The sequence below is a fragment of the Vanessa tameamea genome, chromosome 13 (genome assembly GCF_037043105.1).
Source record: "Vanessa tameamea isolate UH-Manoa-2023 chromosome 13, ilVanTame1 primary haplotype, whole genome shotgun sequence".
NCBI classification, from domain to species: domain Eukaryota; kingdom Metazoa; phylum Arthropoda; class Insecta; order Lepidoptera; family Nymphalidae; genus Vanessa; species Vanessa tameamea.
Window position 1 is genome coordinate 2,673,682 of NC_087321.1, and position 20,012 is coordinate 2,693,693.

The 20,012-nt window shown below is 32.6% G+C and overlaps 3 protein-coding genes across 5 annotated transcripts; 2 read left to right on the forward strand and 1 right to left on the reverse strand.

The window, feature by feature from the left end:
* Window positions 1-2,781: 2,781 nt before the first annotated feature.
* Window positions 2,782-4,490, forward strand: LOC113397887 (26S proteasome non-ATPase regulatory subunit 11). Its single transcript, XM_026636414.2, has one exon. The coding sequence runs from the start codon at window positions 2,924-2,926 to the stop codon at window positions 4,184-4,186; it is 1,263 nt and encodes a 420-aa protein (XP_026492199.1). The 5' UTR covers window positions 2,782-2,923; the 3' UTR covers window positions 4,187-4,490.
* A 784-nt stretch (window positions 4,491-5,274) lies between these two features.
* On the reverse strand, window positions 5,275-13,021 carry LOC113398030 (uncharacterized). 2 transcript variants are annotated; one of them, XM_026636590.2, is made up of 11 exons: window positions 12,885-13,021; window positions 12,690-12,774; window positions 11,914-11,984; window positions 11,047-11,347; window positions 10,468-10,642; window positions 9,893-9,975; window positions 9,304-9,477; window positions 8,143-8,262; window positions 7,508-7,636; window positions 6,382-6,481; window positions 5,275-5,632 (listed from the first exon to the last, which is right to left on the reverse strand). In XM_026636590.2, exons 1-11 carry the CDS (start codon window positions 12,985-12,987, stop codon window positions 5,453-5,455), a joined length of 1,521 nt encoding a protein of 506 aa, XP_026492375.2. In that variant the 5' UTR covers window positions 12,988-13,021; the 3' UTR covers window positions 5,275-5,452. The 2 variants fall into 2 exon arrangements, with proteins under 2 accessions (XP_026492375.2, XP_026492376.2); XM_026636591.2 differs by lacking the exons at window positions 11,914-11,984; window positions 12,690-12,774 and having other exon boundaries at window positions 12,885-13,018.
* A 373-nt stretch (window positions 13,022-13,394) lies between these two features.
* On the forward strand, window positions 13,395-19,142 carry LOC113398031 (zinc finger and SCAN domain-containing protein 12-like). Of its 2 annotated transcripts, none has more exons than XM_026636594.2 (9): window positions 13,395-13,507; window positions 13,763-14,310; window positions 15,875-15,988; window positions 16,523-16,663; window positions 17,042-17,177; window positions 17,588-17,690; window positions 17,942-18,068; window positions 18,243-18,312; window positions 18,447-19,139. In XM_026636594.2, the coding sequence occupies exons 2-9, from the start codon at window positions 13,766-13,768 to the stop codon at window positions 18,570-18,572; spliced, it is 1,362 nt and encodes a 453-aa protein (XP_026492379.1). In that variant the 5' UTR covers window positions 13,395-13,507; window positions 13,763-13,765; the 3' UTR covers window positions 18,573-19,139. The 2 variants fall into 2 exon arrangements, with proteins under 2 accessions (XP_026492379.1, XP_026492378.1); XM_026636593.2 differs by lacking the exon at window positions 13,395-13,507 and adding an exon at window positions 13,547-13,588 and having other exon boundaries at window positions 18,447-19,142.
* Window positions 19,143-20,012: the final 870 nt, after the last annotated feature.

Sequence of the window (20,012 nt, forward strand, 5' to 3'; positions counted from 1 at the left end):
TGTTGCTATCAACCAGAACGTATATATAGATATTGCTATTAAAAAAAAAGAAACTTTAGTAGAAACTTAAAGCTTACTAAAGTTAATTTTATAATAACGTTTATTATGCTTAATAATTATACAATCGAAAAATAAAATATGATCAATAAAAAGGTGTAAGTTTCCTTTATTTTCGTAGTTATGTAGCATCAATATTGTGTAACAATAAAAGTGGAGGCGGAGAGAAAAAAAGGCGTGTTGTATTGTATTATTTTTTCTTCGTAAATAGTAATACTACTCACTGACTACAATACCTACTTAATATTATATGAGATGGTTCGTTAGTTTAGCTACTTATTTCTGTAAATTATATATTTAATGATAGTATTCATTGTGATAGAAAAAAATACAATTTTAATAATGAAGAAAGGAACCAATCCTAGCATTTCTAATTGTACACATACAACATCACCGTTACCGTCACTATTGCGTATACAAACTAATAGATGTGTTAATCACTAGTTGTAACACAATATAAGATAATACGACGATTGACATTTTATATTATTTAATAAAATCACACGGAAGAAAAGAAATAAAACATTCTCTATTATGAAAAATTAAAAAACTTATTCAATAGAACAAAATATTTTATGTATTTTTATAATCCTTTAATGTATTAGATGAACGAACTAGCACCTACTGATACAGTATCATCAGGATGCATTGGTGAATACTTTATAAGATTCGAATCATAACTGGCCTCGCTTCCACCCTCAACGAGCAATGCGGCTGCCATAGCAGCTCGCTCCTCAGCAGCACGTTCTTCAGAAATTCTAATTTCACGTTCAACATCTAGTTCTTCTTTTTCCCGTGCACGCCTCTCTTTCAATTCCATATTTTCTCTATATTTTATAAGACGGGCGGATAAATACTTTATGGGATCATCTGGCTGATGTAAAATAACATCAGTAATACACTGCCGTAAAGCTGTCCCTACAGCTGTTTTGAGATATTTAAAATCTTCTGTTACAGGTACATCTTCTGGACAAGGCTTTAAAACATCTAGGCAACTTTTAATACGTACAAGATTTCCTAGACCATCATTTTCATATTCGCTAACGGAATCTACTTCTCGATAAATATGTTTTCCATCGCTATTAATGTAATAGCGGCCGTAATTATCATAATAGTATATTATGCCATCCCGTTCTTCTTTAATTTTCAATAAAATACCTGAACTATCCATCATATACTCACTAGCAGTATCATGCGCCTTATAAATTCGTTGTCGAGTCTTCTGATCAATAAAATATCGTCCACATTCATCATAGAAATAAATGTGCTGTTCGTCATCTTTCAACGGTACGAGTACATTGTGCTCATTTGGCTGATACAATGTTTCATCGTATGGTAGCCTGTAAATCTTTCGACTATATTCGTCTATGAAAAACGTGCCGAGGTCATCATTAAATTCCTCTTTTACATCTGCAGCACTTAGAATTGAGATAATTGATTTGTGACTTCGTTCCCCAAAAACTGCTAAATCCCATACATAGCACAATTCAGTAACTAAGCGTTCACGTTCTTCTGGTGGTAAAGCGTGATTAAAAATCCGCAGTTGGTAAAAATCTTCACAACAGCAAATTTCATCATAATTCAAATCATTAAATTGAAAATCTGTCGTTTCTGCAAATTTCTTTAAGGTAGTTTTTAAATTATCAAGAGAAGCAAGTCTTCTCTCCAAATAATCTTTCTTGTGCTGTAAAGCCATTAAAGCTACGGAAGTTGGATCGCTTTGTAATTTCGAAATATGGTCTTCTAATGAATTTATTTTCTCTAATACTTTACTTATTTCGAGATAATGGACTGCTATAGTACGTATCATTGTGCTAAATTCTTTTCCTTTAAAATTTTCTAACAATCTCTGAACCGAAGGAGATTTTGATCTTTTTAAGTCTTCGACAATTTGTTGCAATGGTTTTTTTAAATCTTCAATGTGAGTTACGTTAATATACTTGGTTAATTGATAAGCTAATTCATCGGTTATTTTATCAATCCAAAGGCAAAGTTCTTCTAAAGTATCTCTAATCTTTATTTTAAATTCGGCATCACTATCAAAGCTTCTAAAGCATTTTAATTTGTTTAGAAGAACTCGTGTTACTTCTTTGTGCATTTCTTCAACAATTTCTATGTCTGTTAAAAGATTAGCTTGACTTTCATTGGATAAGGATGGTCGATGCTTTAACATATATTTTTGATAATATTTTAGACGATGGGTCATAGCATCAATGGTGAAGCTCACTGCTTGATATACTTCTTCTCTAGTAAGATCATTAGAAAGCCGTTTAGAAAACTGATCTAACTCTTTAATTGTGTATATCCAGTGGATATGAAAATCAACTATTATATCAATTATTTCCGTTTTTGAACCACCCTGAAGAGCTGATCGCATTGAACACATTGTATTAAATATGTTATCAGAATAATCCAGTCTGGTAAGAAAAATTACTGGTGTTTCATAGAAATATTTTATTAATTTTGATATATCGAAAAGAAATTCTATACCTTTTTTATCATCCATTGTTATTTTAAAAGAACGTCGAGCCATATTATTTAATGATTTTATTAACCTTGAAGTTACGTGGCTTACAAGTTTTATTTCAAAAAAATATTTAGTAAATGTGTCAATTCTTTTTATTTATAATTTATATTTTTATTAAGGAGATCGATAAACTAATTTAGTAGTATTATTGTAAATTACCACGTGCCCTTAGTAGGAAAAAGTAATATTTTAATTATTTAGAACGGTAACCCTACCGCGTCTACGATTTGTTTCTGAAAAGGTCGTCGATGACTTAGCGATTATACAAAATTACAAAGAAATTGTAGCTGTTGTTGTGTCATTTTAATATACGTTTTTTAAGTAGTAAACATATACATTATGGCCGGAGCAATGTTATTCGAGAGGTCACGAGTCTCATCGTCGAACAGAGACGAAGACGTTCGCATGACTGACAAAATGATTAGCACAGGAGAGCTGCCTGAAGATGACGAGGAAAACATTAGAGCGAAAGAACAAGGCATATTGAATCTCGGCGAGAAATACAAGAAAGAAGGTAAAGCCAAGGAACTCGCAGAATTGATCAAGGCTACTAGACCATTTCTCAGTTTGATAAGTAAGGCGAAGGCAGCAAAATTAGTGCGGTCACTCGTAGACTTCTTCTTGGATTTGGAAGCCGGCATAGGAATTGAAGTTCAGTTGTGCAAAGAGTGTATAGAATGGGCAAAGGAAGAACGCCGTACATTTCTGCGACAGTCCCTGGAGGCGAGGCTTATCGCTCTGTATTTCGACACAGGTATGTACACAGAAGCTCTAGACTTAGCCACAGCACTTTTGAAAGAGTTAAAGAAGTTAGATGACAAAAATTTGTTAGTTGAAGTACTTCTTTTAGAGAGTAAAACTTATCATGCTCTTAGTAATTTACCTAAAGCGCGTGCCTCCTTGACATCAGCAAGAACAACGGCAAATGCTATCTATTGTCCTCCAAAAATGCAGGCTGCTCTCGACTTACAATCTGGAATACTTCATGCTGCAGATGAGAGAGACTTTAAAACTGCTTACTCATACTTTTATGAAGCTTTTGAAGGATATGATGGAGCGGACAGTCCTAAGGCTTTAACTGCTCTGAAATATATGTTGTTGTCTAAAATTATGCTCAATCAAGCTGAAGAAGTGGCAACTGTTTGTAGTAGTAAAGCTGCTCTTAAATATGCCGGAAAAGATTTGGAAGCTATGAGAGCTGTAGCAACTGCATCTCACAAAAGATCTCTGGCCGATTTCCAAACTGCATTAAAAACTTATAAACCAGAGCTTGAAGAAGATGCAGTTGTGCGTGCCCATCTCGGAGCACTGTATGACACCATGTTGGAACAAAACTTATGTCGCATTGTGGAGCCTTATATGAGAGTTCAAGTTGACCATGTAGCTAAATGTATCCGTTTGCCAGTTGTTCAAGTAGAGAAGAAATTATCGCAGATGATCCTTGATAAAAAATTGAATGGCATACTGGATCAGGGTGAGGGTGTTCTGATTGTTTTTGACGAGTCACCTTTGGAGAAGACGTATGAGACAGTTTTAGAAACAATCCACCACATGAGCAAAGTTGTCGATACACTCTACCAGAAAGCTAAAAAACTCTCATAGGCCTGTGTAAATTTGTTGTAGCATTAAATATAAAATATATATCAAATAACCTTAAATTTTCAGTTCAAATAATTGTAAATTAATGCTATTTTTAAATGCTAAATTTCATTAACACAATAATATCCTTATTAAAGCTAAACAGTGAGTTGTTACAGAGAATATCCCTATTCCTTTTTTATTAAATCTAAAAATGTTACTCAGTTAAAATATGTAATACTAATTTCATTTTATCTTTTTTTTTAACTTAAGCTAGTGACAAATTGTAATATTCTGTTTTTTTTGAGAATAAAATGTGTTCTCTAAATGCTGTTTTTATCACCTTACACCCACAACTAAAATTTCGAAAGTCATTTTATTTTGAGCATTGGCACAGTTCTATATCCTAATTTACATATTTGAGTCATCAAGTACAGAGTACACTGCACTCTAGTATACATTGACCTTAGAATGGGCTGTGCATAATATTGCTATAACTGTATCCTTGATAAGTTTTCATATAAACAACGAAACATAAAAATTGTTAATAATTTGTATGATGATAATGACAGCAGTTTTCATTCTGGAGATTCAAATGTTTCCAATGATTTTATTTTGGTAGTAAATTTTTGTAGTTGTTTAGTTGTAGTAAAGTTTAGAAATAATCTACAGGGTTTGTCTCATGTGACTAAAGGTAATATGCAAATATTATGAGTTGACTTATTTGACTTATGAAAATAAACTAGTTTTGTATAGAATAATTTATTTATTAAAAAAAAAAACAGTTTAAGGTACAGAATGCATCGCAGTAGAAAAATCACATATGGTATCACTTTTGTTTCTATAATATTTAAAATATTAAAAATTTTTGTTTATGCACTAAGTTATTGTTGTTACATAATTAATACCCGCAATGTCTTGCAGGTTTTTAATATCTATGCAGTAACTTCAACTAAAATATTTAAACAACAATAACAAGTGTTCAGTTTTTTTTTTGCAAGTTAAAATTTAAAATCAATGATACATTAATTAAAAAATGTGCTAAATTAAATATTGTATAAGTTTTGCAAATATGAATTAATTTTTGACCATTGAACCCTAAAAAATTCAAAAATCAGGATTATTTAATTTCGTGATATTTTAACAGTTGGATAATATTTTTAAGTTCTATTTCAGATATAAATTTATATAATAATCGATCAAATTATATACTTATCATTAAAAGTTTCATACACATTTATTCAAAGTTTTATCAATGTTAAAAGTTATTCAACTGATAAGAATACATTATTACATAGCATTATTTCTTAAGTTAAACTCTTCAGTGTCTTGGGGAACCTCCCAGCGAGGGTTCCAGAAGCCATCGGGTGTTTTCGGCCTGATGGGATTATTCTTACCTCGATGTTTGGAACACTCATCCATTTTTTTCGCGAGCATATCTACGTCGTCTTTGTAGAGTTCGTCGTAGAACTGTAAATGAAAATTAATCTTTGATCTATGTCAGGTCATTTGTAACTTAAAACGCATTGAGTCTATTCCGATCGCAGTAAAAGCACATAAACAGCTTTGACATTGAAATAACATAATTTCATTGGTCGAGTTTTTTAATAATCTGTGTATATAATTATGACGTATGTATATCTGTGAAGTTGTTATCAGAACTTTGGAAGTAAAATTAAAGTGGGTATAGGTAGATAGGTAAAATCGTTTTGTACTTATAAACATTATACTTAAATTAATTAATATAGAATTGTTTTTTGGACATAATATAGCAGATATATTAGCAAATCGCATTGAAAACGTATATCTAAGGTGTTTCTTTTTTTATCTAAACTACTATTGAAATAAACTATACGCACATCCTGAACTATGTAGATACATATATACATCAGTTAGTTATTTAGGAAATATTTCCAATACCAGTTCACAAGTTGCAACTACACAATTACAAACTTGCTTACATAGTCATAATATGTTATATTACCAAGACATAAATAAAAAGAAGTCCCACTGCTGGACTTAGGCTTCTTATTTTGAGGAGAAAGTTTGGAGCTTATTCCACTTCGCTGCTCTAATACGGTTTGGTGGATACATATAAAGAATTCAGTGATCCTGGTGCGGAACCGCTAGGCCAATACTACTTTGTTCCGTTAAATTTATTTAGCAGAATTTAATTTTAACAAAACAATAACAACTCTATCTCTAGGGCTGGTTCTCACGTTTTTACACTCCTCACAGCTCCAGCCGGGCAGAGCGCGTTTCTCGGCTTTCTTTCGTAGAACTGGCTCCTTGTAAACTGGCTCTATGTTACATTTTATCCTATAAAAAAAAAAAAAATTAAAAAATATCTTAAAAGAGTTATGCCCAAAAGAGGTACATAAAATACACGACTTTGCTGCTTGGAGAAGGGGAAGCGATCAGCTAGTACTTAGTATTGATTTAAAAAAAAAAAATTTTTAAAATTTCAAATAGGCAATATGCAGGTTTACGAGCAAATGGGCTACCCGATGGGTGGTAACGGTCACCACCAAACAGCAATACTTAGTATTGTTATGTTTCGATTTGAAGGGTGAGTGAGCCAGTGTAACAACAGGTACAAGGGACATAACATTTTAGTTCCGAAGGTTGGTGGCATTGGTGTACATTTTGTATTGGGAATGGATATTATATCTTATAGTGTCAATGTCTATGGGCGGTGGTGACCACTTACCATCAGGTGGGCTATTTGACCGTCCGCATACCTAGTACATAAAAAAAACATTACCCATAGACATCATCACTGGAAATATAAACAAACTAATATATACGTCGTTCTTATATAAATAATTATACGGTCGTAATCGTCAATGCGCCGCCAACGTTGGGAACTAAGATTTTATAATCCTTTTATTCGTAGTTACTCAGACTCACTCGCCCTACAAAAGGGAACACGACAATACTAAATGTTGCTATTTTGCGGTCGTATACGTGTTGATTTTTTTATGGTATTTGTTGGCGGACGAGCATATGGGCCACCCGATGGTAAGTGGTCACCACCGCCCATAGACAAAGGCGCTGTAAGAAATATTAACTATTCCTTACATCACCTATGCGTCACCAACCTTGGGAACTAAGATGTTATGTCCCTTGTGCCTGTGATTACACGGGCTCACTCACCCTTCTAACCGGAACACAACAATACAGAGTTCTGTTATTTGGCGGTAGAATATCTGATGAGTGGGTGGTACCTACCCAGACGGGCTTGCACAGAGCCCTACCACCAAGTAAGTAATGAGAGGTAACTTATAAAGGCGGACTTGCACAATGCCTTACCATAAAGTATCTATGAAATCGAGATGATCATACCTTTTAGAGATTTCGGTCTTCGCTTCTATGTGGCCAATACCCTGTAGTATCGACACGCTGGACTGAGTGTCGGCGAGTTTCTGGGTATTTATCAAGTTCACGTTCTCAACCAGGGGACGTTTGTGCGGACTGTAACAGTATCAAAAATCAAAATATAATTCATAATCTACACCCTTACAATAAATTCTTAAAGGAGATTCTTCATAGAATCTTGGCCCAGCGTGGACAACAAAATATAGATAAATATAGATATAACAGATCTAATTCAGTTTTTCAATATCCTTACTATACTATAGTTAAATGCAGCCATAAATTAACATTCCTTTTTTACGAATTATTGCTTGATAAGGTGACGAATGTTCAATTACTAATTAGAATTACATATAAAATTTATATATTTTGTTAAAAAATTCAATGCACAAGACGACTTTCCACGGTGGACCCAGAATGGATATTTTGTACCTACGATGAAAATCCTGTAAGAAATATTGTTCATGCGATTAGAACTACACTAACCCTCCCTAAAACTGGAACACACCAATAGTAAGTATTGCTGATTCGCAGAATAAGAGGGGGGGGGGGGCGTTTCAGACGATCTTGCACTAAGTTAGCAATAAGTAAAATATTAACCTCACCTATTAACTCTCTTAATCTTTTCGTCGATCTTCTTAACATGCTGAAGTAGGGAAATACTCTCATCAGCGCAGTGAGTTTCGTCGTTTAGTTTATCTTCCATTTTTAATGGTGATTTGAACCTATATATTAAAATATCAAAGTTTTAATGCGTTCAAAAACTATGTACTCTAAAATAAAAAACTTATTTACTTAATTTATATAATTTAAAAATGAATTGATTATGTTATGTCTCTATTGTTATATTTACAGCTAACATTTTTTTTTATTTTACGTACCTTTAAAATTGTTCCCTTGTGTAAAAGAAAACGTAAAAATTAATTAAATTCGTCGTTCTTTATACAAAAAAAAAGAACAGCAGATTAGATTAGAGGTGAGAAGCCGAGCCGAAAATTACAATCAGCGGTCTAACCCGAACTAAATCGCATTTTTTTACGTTAGAATGAGTGCTGAACGATTAAATTATAAAAATTTTGTTTTAAGAAATTTTGTTCTGTCTTAATCAAAATCAATATATTCTTTGTTCAAGTAAACTGTAACGTAATTAAAAATTTTATAATCTTTACTGACACACCGGATCTTCTCGGTAGAATCTACTTAGCGAATCGGTGGTAGCTTTACATTTAATCCAACACTGTTACACGACGATTCAAAACGATTTTTATGAGCCTACTTCATTAAAAAATATTTATTTTGTATAATTTGTATTGGCTGAATGTACCAGGTCACTGGTTGAACGGTGATATTTAGTAAAAAAAAAAATGACGAGGCTGTTAATTGTAAGGCTTTTGAAAGTGTATAGAATATGCTCATATAATATATATTGTATATAGTACTCGGTACAACATGAATCTTATTAATATATTTTTAGTGAAAAATTGTGAAAGAAGGGTGACTTCAAACAGTACATCAAAATAGCTACAGCATTATGTTTCTCATAGTTTTCTCTGGAAATAAAACTTTCTTCGTAAATAAACATAGTCTACTTGTCTTTTTGTGTTGTCGCTCGCGGCTTCGATGGCGTTTTAGGGGTTGGTCGACCTTGGAGTTTAATCTTGCCTAATACGAATTTCATCAAATTCGGTTTAGTGGTTTAACAGACAGACAAAGTTGTTTCCACATGTATAATATCAGTATAGATTTAAGAAAAAGTAAACACAAACCTATTCGGGTACTGTTTTAACAAATTAATCGATTGCTCAACTTCTTTCTTCGTAACTTGTCCGGGGAACATGTTCTCCGTATCGCGATCCTTGGTCTCGAGTTCCATCTTGATCTTCGTGACTGACGATGGTTTTGTGAACTTACTTGGACTCTCTTTTATAATTGATTTAAAACTGGAAATGTTTGATTTTATGTCAAATAAATTCTTTTAAACACGTATTGGCCTTCTACTCAAATAATATTGAAATATACTTGTATCATACTTTTCTTTAATTTTTATATATTTTCTCATTGACTCATAAAAATATAAATATAGTGGAATTGAGTTTATATGTGTATGTTAACGCACACATATGTACAGATTATGTCCATCGCTGTTCACTGACTTGTTAGAAATATTTTTTAGTTTATACCATAGACTACTGTATACGGTTATGCTATTGAGATATCATTTAGTTTAACACGAATTTATCTATCTGTCGTCATGAAATAGACATTTGAAGGAATATAACAGCATTATTGAACTGATATTTTTAATTCCCTTTAAACAAAATTCATAGGTAGTGTAAATACACTTATAACACTTACATAGGTAACTGGACCACTGGACCACTCGTAGGTGATGGTAATATTGTATCATCGTTTTCTAGCACCTCCTTTTTAATGTTGCACTGAAATAAATCATTTAACATAAAATTAAAAGAACTAACAACATTGTACATGCTCAGTACTCAACTATCAAAGAAAGATTATACAGAAATATAATATGTACCGATTTATTAATATAAGTATCCCCATATTACTAAATTGGTACAAGTTAACCTATAGGGAAGAAGTAGTAAAGTTAGTATGGGGAAGTGTTAGCAGTTACCCTCTGTCTAAACAAACTGTGATTTTAGATTTCCAGCTTTCCAATGTAGTTTTTTTTTTATTTTCTATCTTTTATCTATTTTATATCGCATTCGAAAAATTCTTATATGAATTCAAGTATATGGTGACATAAAATAAATTTTTATTTCCATTTAAAAAGGCTTAGAACCACTGATATAAGCAATACTCCTTTACAATGCTAAATGTCTATGGTGGAACCAAGTAATACCACATGGCAATTTACATCTGCCTTACACTATAAATTTAAAAAAAAAATGTTAATAAACAATTACCTGCATATTAACTGCGCTATAACTCCGTCCTAACTCTGGAGAACATGTGAGATCTACAACACTTGTGGTTTTCATCTTGACCAGGTTGAGACGAGCTTGTTTCAGTCTACCCGATGGCTTGTTTCGTGTTGGTGTAGGATATGATAACTTTATACACTTTGTTTCTGGTGTAGGCCTAAAATTAGAAATATGGATTTTATAATTAAGTGTATAGCTACCGTATTGAATAAAGAAATTAGTATTGATTGTATTTCCTTATTACTAATATGAGGTAAAGATCTTATAGCTCTTATAAGATATTAATTTATGATGCATATTTTTTTTTAAATATATGGTCTTACTACTACTACTTTTACAGCAAAAGTAAGACAAAATTTAATACACTTCTAACCAGACCTGACAGATTTAAACTCAATACATCAGATTTGCATCCTTATAACCTAGCCACTAGACTAACGAGGCAGCCACGTAACATACATATAACCAGCATATTGTTCGCTTAAATAGTTCAATTCAATACTCAATACTTTTATAGAAAAGTTGATTATTATATTAATTTTGTAATAATCATGAACATACCAAGACTCAGGACACTTCTTCTTATCCTTCAAGCTCAAGGAATGTGTTGTGTTAGACTTTAACTTTTTACTTTGAATTATAGGGCTCTTGCGGCCTGTAGTTCCTTTTATCTCTGACACAGATTCCTCATGAGAAACATCATTAAATGATTCTTCTTTTAATGGACTTGTGACCATTTCATCAACTCTACATTTGTTATCTTTAGGTGAACTTATTATATTGCTATCACCATTTATTAATTTAAATATTGTATCAATTATATTAAAGTCCCTTGTTCTACTCAGTTTGTTTAAAGCTGAAACTGATATATTAAATATTTTAGTTCAACAAATTAGTCTAAAAGCAATAGCTTATTGCTATAAAATTTTATTTACAAAAGATTTGTATTGCAATAGCAAACAACAGTGGGATTGCAGTTGCACGTTTTAATACAGTAAAATATTGTGCAAGCCAAAATTGTCCAATGATTAAATACATTTATTTAATTTCCATAATTTATGTCCAAGTAGCCTACCATAAATTATTTCTTAATTGAGTTCCATAATTCATTAAATACACAATGTTAAGGGTACATTATAATGAAAACTTCGTGTAATAGAAGTAACTTTGACATATAATGTTTTAAATGAGGATCATAGTATCCTTTAAATTCACAGAAAAGATACTTTTGACTATCATAAGTACTAGTATCAGTTACGCATTTATATAATAAGAAAAAAGTAGCACATTTTATCTGATACTCATTCACTGAACTAACTAAATTAAAATGACTTCAAATTATTCAAGTAGTTCCAAATGAAACTTAAATTTAATTCTTATATTTATTTAATTATCATAATTCATAAGTATCAAACTTTAGAGACTTACCCACGGAATCTAAGATTTCGTCCTTAATGGATATATTATTTCTTAACTCTTCACATGTTTTACATGTTTGGCTAAAAATAAATAAACTAAAATTATTATTCATTAGTATAATAAAGCGAGTGGTTAGAGAATTTAAATTAAAACCAAAGGATACTCTTTAAAACCAGGGCAAATACCACCGAATATTCATGTGTTTAATTGGGCTAATAATTCATCTCATACTGGGCAGAGAAAGAAAATATTGTGAGGAAACCTGCGTGTGTCATATAAAAATTGTGCCTTGTGTTGGTATAAGCTCCAAAGCTTGTCTGATTAGGTGAGGTCTAAGAATAAAAGAGGGATATTTACAGACTGTTACTGCACTAATAAAGAAAATGGAAAAATATATCATCATATAACACTGGAAAATATAACTTATGAATAATAATGAGTTATCATAAAACATGAATAACAATTATTTGGGAGCATAACACCTCAGATTGTATGGTACATACTGAAACCATTCCTTGTTAATGATAAGTAGTGACCATTTACCACAAGGAGCAAATTATTGATGATATAAATAAAATCTTATAATTTTCACATTTAAAATTCTAAACCATTATAATTAACAATCAAAACAAAATGCTGTCATTGATTTTTGTCTTTATCAAAATAAAAAATAGAACTTATAAAACATGTATAAAGTTATTTCATTATACATATAATGAAAAAAAAAAGGTATATTCTATTACTGATTCTTTTATCCTACAATTTCTTATGACTGAAAATCATACCTTTCAGAATTTTTGTTGCGCATTAAATATAAACTTCTATAGTTTTGGTTTTCTGTATATAGTTCTTGAAACTCCATTACAAGTTCTGCAAAACGTAATGACAGTTTAGTAATTTCGATAAATATTAAAAAAGTATAAAAAAAAAATCAGTTCAACGCGTTTTCTTTCATGAAACAAATATTAAATTCAGCCAACCTTTGAAAATGGTTAATGTTTGTTGTAAATTCGATTCAACCGCTGTTGTTTTACAAATGGGAAATGTTTTAGAAAAAGAATTAATTTCAACTGTAGCACCCATTATATTAACGAAGTTATAAGTTTTTATAAACACGAAATTAAAAAAATTATAACTAGTGAGTTTTTTATTTCAAAAACCGATTGAAAGACAGAAAGCCTTGCATATTCCTTACTATTGAGTGTTGACAAATTGATTATTGATAACAAGTGATAATTAATTAATTCATCAATTGTCAATTTTTGATTACATAGAAGCTCTAACTCTAACTGCATAATGTAGATTAAATTGACTACATTAATTTTATGATGAATATATTATGTTCAAATTATAACTATTTTAAAAATATATTTTATAAAATGGAATATACATTATTCTTGATCTAATAATAATAATCAATTAATAAACGAAACAAAAACATAAGTAACAAAATATAATTCTTTTAATCTGTGGCTGTCAAAGTGACAGCCACATTAATTGAGTAGGCAAAGGACTTACAGAAAAGAGCCATTTTATACGAAGTCGAAACAAAATAATATCGAGGCTCTATTGACCTACTGTTTTTGAAATATTGATAAACTTGGTAAGTGAATAAAAATTTAATGGATTTGAACTATGAATTGAAACTACTAAAACAAATATTAAAATAGTGAGACGTATGATTGTAAGCTTTTGCCTTTCTTAAAGATTTCTACCAAAAAATTTAATTTCTAAGTACTTGTACAAAATACAAATTATTTTCTATAAATTGAAACATAAATACTAATAATTGCTTAAGAGTTATTAAAAAACGTTTAGCTCCTATATTATATTAAAATTTAGTTGTATTCTTTTGTAGATTATGGAAGGCGACGAAGATATGTTTATTGTTATTGTTGGTGATAAGAATGAGGATACATTTCCCGCGCCTTTACAAATTAAACAAGAAAACTTAGACGAAAGTGAAATAGTGCAAGTTATTGATGAGTTATTTAAAAATGCAGATGAAGTTAATGATTCAACCGAATTCGAAATATCTATAGTAAAGGATGAACCTTTAGAAAGCTTAAATGAAGACGTGAATGAGATTAATTATTGTGAATATGAAGACGACGGTGTTTGTGATGATGAATATATTCCAGATTACATAGAAGAGTCGCTTGATGATTCAAGTGATTATATGTCTGATGAAAGTGAAAATAAAGTACACGTAAGAAGTAATGGTCATAGGACTAAAATGCTTAAACCGTCCGAAAGGATGTCATATGTGAAGGAACTTAGAAAACAATACCCTGAATTGAGAGAGGATCCTTATTTACTCACAAAATGTCTCGTTGAAATAATGAAAGGTACAAAGCCTCCGCCACCGCCACAAGACTACTTTATAATGAATGGAATAATGCTAGAGTAAGTACAATATTTTATTATATTAATCATATGATTAGAGATAATGAAAATTATAATAAGAGATAAAGATTTTGATTGTTTTGTCTACAATTTTACTAAATCTCAGTATGGGTAAACTTCTAACACTTTAATAATATAGCTATAATTTTAATACGGTCATAAATATAAAATAAATTATAAAAAATAAAAATAATTTATTTCATTCAAAGTAGTACACTTGTTTATACATCGTTGGGTACCCCCTTTTAAGTATATCACTACCTGTAGTAAGAGGCCCCGCTCTTCCCTTATACAATCAGAGGTAAGTACTACAAGACTGTAGTTACAAAATATACTATACTTTATATAATAATTTGCTCATAATAAAATTTAAATAATGACAATCATGGTAATATAATAACAAATTTTATCTAAAATGTGTATTATTATAACAGTATTAGGGTATGTGGGGCGTGAGGATATGAGGGTATGAGGGTATTGAGTCTTTGTGAGTGTGATGGCTTATGCATGTTTGTGAGCAGTGTTTGTCGGTGAGTGTGTGTATGTGTTTGAGTGTGTATTTGTGTTTGTGTGTGTGTATAAGTGACTGTATGAATGCGTGTGTTTGTGTTTGCCTGTGTTGTTTATTCGAATAGTGTGTTAGGTGATGTATTCAAGCAAGGATTCTATTTCTTTATAATTACATTTTAATAACCAGTCTGTTAAGGCTTTTTTGCAATCATAGTATGTACTGGAATATATGTCCACTTCCTGGTTTATTTTATTAAACAAATAAATAGATTGTCTTGAGTATTGTCTTGAGGCAAATTTACTTTTGATAGATTCATTATATGGCACTGTGTACTTCCTGCGTTTATTTGTTGATGGAGGTAAATATTTCAAGCTTTTATGGAGCCTTAATACTGTTGCTACTTTATACAGTTTTCTCACCGTAAGAAGACCACTTATCTCATACAGTGCAGTAGTAGGGAATCTATATGGTTTGCTGTACATCACCCTTATCAAACATCTTTGAGCTCTTTCCAGTTCAAGGAATCTAGTCTTAGCTGCTCCACCCCATACAGGAATGCAGTAGCCCAAGGTCGATTGTACTAAAGCTATATACACTTTATAATAAGGACTTTGCACATACATACTGTAGAGACTTAAAAATCCAGATAAACTTTCTAACCCTAGTTATCATCAGTTCCAATTGCGAATACCAAGATAATCTTTCGACAACCATAACACCAAGGTATTTTACACTAGCAACTTTATTTATTTGAGGACAGTCACAATCAGACTCAAGGTCGTCAGGGCATTTATGAATCTTTATCATAAAATCAAATTTTGGTTGAGTGCTGCTAGCTTTCGTAAAGCAAACGTAATTTTTTTGGAAATGTACAAAGTCAATAAGTTGTCATTTAGCCACTTTGCAATTTTTTTAAGTCCTAATTCCGCTGTTTTCTTCAAAGAAGACCAAGTGTCTGCCACGAATACGATGGCAGTGTCATCTGGCAAATATGTTAAGTAATGAATAATATAGTAATTGTTTTTTCTTATACATATCACATTTATGTTTAAGATGCATCCAGTGTGGACATCATTCAGAATCAATTCCAGCAGCAAGTCGACACTACCAAGAGAAACATGGAGAGAGATATCTTATTTGTTATGCTTGTGGTGTTAATTTTAGAAGGTATGTATAACATATACTTAATATTTTTTTAAATCTCGTACATACATTAACAGCCTGAAAATTTCCCACTAGGCTAGGCTAAGGCCTCCGCTCCCTTTGAGGAGAAGGTTTGGAGCATATTCCACCACACTGCTCCAATGCGGGTTGGTAGAATATACATGTGGCAGAATTTCATTGAAATTAGACAAATGCAGGTTTCGCCACGATGTTTTCCTTCACCGCCGAGCACGAGATGAATTATAAACACAAATTAAGCACATCAGTGGTGCTGGCTTGGGTTTGAACCCGAAATCATCGGTTAAGATGCACGCGTTGTAACACCTGGGCCGTCTCGTCTCAAATTTCAATCTTTTTGAATTTAACAATCTAAAGATTACGACTATTAGACTAGATTATAATTATTTGTGTTGTTACAATGTGTAGGTAACTTCATTGTAACATTTACAAATACAGTATATCACTGAAAACAAATCCTTAACGAATTTCTCCAGCGTAATGTGTTGCGAGTCTAATTTTATAGTAATATATTTGCAGCACGACCAACCTATACAAGCACGAGAAGCGCTGCGACTCGCCGGACGCCGCCATCGTGCTGCGCGCGCGGGCGCTCACGCTGGGCCGGAAGGGCCGCTCCCGACCTTACCTGCCCGACTTTACCGACGAGGAGCCCAAGAAGTGAGCTTATCAATAATATTATTGAAATTTTTAATTAAGAATATTGTTGTTATTCTTTGAAGACAATGAGTTGTATCAGAATGTTTTTTCTTTTAAATTTGCATTGTTGATTGGCATAGCCGAGATTTTCTGAGAGTTCTAAACTCAATCGCAAGACAGATTGTCAATTCTTTTGATTGTTACCAATTTAGTTATTTGTTATTATTAAAAGTTTAATTATTATCACTTAGCATAATAATAATTGTTATAAATAATTGATCAGTTATTTTTATTCAATACTTTTGGATGATATGTTTTATTGGGGACACACACCACAGTCACCGTGCTATATTCATAATGATGATGTGAGTGGTAATAAACACGTGCATGCCATTGCAGGTTCGAATGCTCGGAGTGCTCGGCGTCGTTCAGCAGCAAGTACACGCTGCGCGCGCACGAGCTGCTGCACCGCGGGGAGCGCCCGCACCGCTGCGGCCTGTGCGCCGCCGCCTACACCTCGCGCACCGCGCTCTCCGTGAGTCGTCATCGTAGCCGCCGCGGCCCCGTACCAGCCGGTGCCATTCCGTGCCGCCCGGTACCACCCCGTGCCGCCCGGTACCACCCCGTATCATTCCGTACCCACACACACGTATCAGTGTGTAACTGTGTACCTAGTAGAAAAGTTTAAAAAAGAAAGAATTACTTTTTTGCTTATGATTTCGTTATGTGCGTGCACAAAACTATGAAACATCTATACATTAGCTGCCTGTAAATTTCCCACTGCTGGCCTAAGACATCCTCTCCCTTTGAGGAGAAAGTTTGGAGCATATTCCACCATGCTGCTCCAATGTTCTTTAGTGACTTTATTTAAAGGATAGATATAATATAAGAACTTAATTCTTTATTAATTAAAGTAATAATAATATTATTTATTTGGTTTATCAGCGACATATGAAAAAGCATGGCTCGGAGCAGTTCATTTGCGACTACTGCAGTCGCAGCTTCAAGGTCAAAGCGGCCCTCGTCGCGCATCTCGACACCCACAGACGTGAGGCTATACATTGTATTCATTGTATTTATTTCAATAATTTACTCGTGCTAGTACATAGTCAGAAAGTCGGTACGCTCTTGTGCCTCAAAGACGATAGACGATAAGCAGTCGGTTACTTCGGTGGTGCCAGAGGCCTCATCCTATTTGACTAAAGTGAGAGATCACAAAATGATTCAGTGTTTGCACAAAAACACAACGCAGTGCACTAAAATGATATAACGTGCGCAGTTGACTATTCCCCCTTGTAGCCCAGAAGCGGTTCGGCTGCTCGGAGTGCCCCAAGCGCTACTCGCAGAAGGCGGCGCTGGAGCTGCACGTGCGGCGCGAGCACCGCCGCCTGCCGCCGCCCTGCGCCTGCAAGCTGTGTCCCAAGCGGTCAGTGCACTCCACGCTCGTGGGACCGGGACCACTGTTCCCGAGGCCTTTTTGCCAATAAGTCTGTGCCATTTCGTACAGTAGTGTTGAAGAATTAAAGGCGGTATACCACGAAACGATTGTATGATACGAACGATGATATGTTAAATGTGAAAAATATACAAAATGTTGCAGATATCCTCGGATGTCTCTACTCAAAGAACATATGAAGAAGGTGCATGGAATGTTGATCATGACGCGGAAGGTGAATATTGTTTTTTGGTCAAATTGTGTATTACATTCTGCGTTTCACAATTGCCGTAGACTAAACCAGACTTAACAGGTGTGTAAAACCTTTGGTTTAATAATAATTAGTAAATAAAAAAACATGGTTTTCAGATGTTTTTCAAGAAACTACCCACGCTATCGAGCACGCAGATCAATCAAGCTAAATTGGTGTTCAAAGATGAAGTAGATGACCAGAAATACATCATGTCTAGTTTCAAGAATACAGTTTCGATGTAAAAAGTTTTATTATCTGTGTAATAATAGATTTTTAGTAGTGTTTATGAAATTTTTATGAAAGAATTTAAAATGTATGAACTATGTTGATTTTTTAATGATTTTTGGTATTGTTGTCCGATTATTTTGTATACAATTTCTGAATTTGAATTATTTAACATGTTTAAATTACTTCGTATCCTTTTTCTAAGAAAGAGTTAGATGATTAAATGAGTCATTTCATGTTAACCTGTCTTGTAAGATTCATACAATATATCTCGTAAACGTCTCGACCGTCCAAAATCATTGAATGCTAAGATTTGTGAACTTTGGCAAGCGTACGATCTTAAAATCAACTGAATCCTTATATAGGCGACCGCAAATAAGAAAAGGCAAATCGAATGATAATGCTGATGCCATAGGAATAAGATAGCCATCTTCTGTCTAATAGGTTTAGATATTGTGTATTAAAGAAACATTGTAATTCTGCATGGACTTAAATTATTAGCATCGAAAAATTTTGATTGAATGGAAAAACAACATCTTTCCAATTTATTTAAAATATCAATTTTAAATTTTCATGGTATTCGAGACTATTTTATGTAGTAAAAAAAAAATTATAGTGAATAATTATACTTTTTTAAATGTTGTCATGAATTCATAGAAAACAATATTAAATGTCTAAAAATGTATTTGTTAAAATGTTGATTTCAAAGTTAATTAATACATCATAAAGTAATATTTATTTTTATGTAAACGGAAAAACGTTTTATTCTCTGAATTGAAGTATGTACATAACCAAATTATAATTAAGGTAATAATACTTACCTTGTTACTTTTTGATGTATGTTATTGTGTAAAAAATAAAGTACATTACCTTTTAACTTTTTTTTTTAACTTCCGTTGAACTTCCCATATTTATTTTTTTGGTTTTTTTTTTACCACTGCGTTTCTCACCTAAAGGTTATTGAACATAGATCGCACAGCCTAATTTATGGAACGTGGGTGAGCACTAAGAATCGCTTTTTCGAAATTTATCGCTTAAGGGGGTTAAATATGGAATTAAAGTTTATATGAAAGTTCGTCATATATGATGAAAATTGGTCTTTAGGCACATTTAAATGAGTTAAGGCATATGAAAATGTTAGGCAGTGTGCCGTGACTGAGGTTACTTAAACTAGTTGCAGCGGACGGGAAATGTTCAATCGTTCAATGTTTACGGAACAATATTTAGTTCAAAAAGTGGCGCAGCGAGCCCAACTCAATGTATATATACCAATCGGAATGTATAACAATAATCTATATAGATCTAAATAGTTATTAGATAATGTCATAATCAGACCTTAGACATTTTTTTAAACAATTTTTTACATAAATGTACATTTTTGATATAAGTAAAATCAGATACTAAACATATCTTGGTACCAGTTAGTTTAGTTTTCTTGCACTTCTCTCACACGTCTC

What these genes read in the sequence shown, in the direction of transcription:
- LOC113397887 (XM_026636414.2), top strand. Translation starts at nt 2,924, where the DNA reads ATGGCCGGAGCAATGTTATTCGAGAGGTCACGAGTCTCATCGTCGAAC.
- LOC113398030 (XM_026636590.2), bottom strand. Translation starts at nt 12,987, where the DNA reads ATGGGTGCTACAGTTGAAATTAATTCTTTTTCTAAAACATTTCCCATT. An exon ending in ATAGCGCAGTTAATATGCAG is followed by an intron (nt 9,976 to 10,467) that starts GTAATTGTTTAT and finishes GATTTATTTCAG; the next exon opens with TGCAACATTAAAAAGGAGGT. An exon ending in TTAAAACAGTACCCGAATAG is followed by an intron (nt 8,263 to 9,303) that starts GTTTGTGTTTAC and finishes TTTAATATATAG; the next exon opens with GTTCAAATCACCATTAAAAA.
- LOC113398031 (XM_026636593.2), top strand. An exon ending in TGTGGTGTTAATTTTAGAAG is followed by an intron (nt 15,989 to 16,522) that starts GTATGTATAACA and finishes ATATATTTGCAG; the next exon opens with CACGACCAACCTATACAAGC. An exon ending in GCATCTCGACACCCACAGAC is followed by an intron (nt 17,691 to 17,941) that starts GTGAGGCTATAC and finishes TCCCCCTTGTAG; the next exon opens with CCCAGAAGCGGTTCGGCTGC.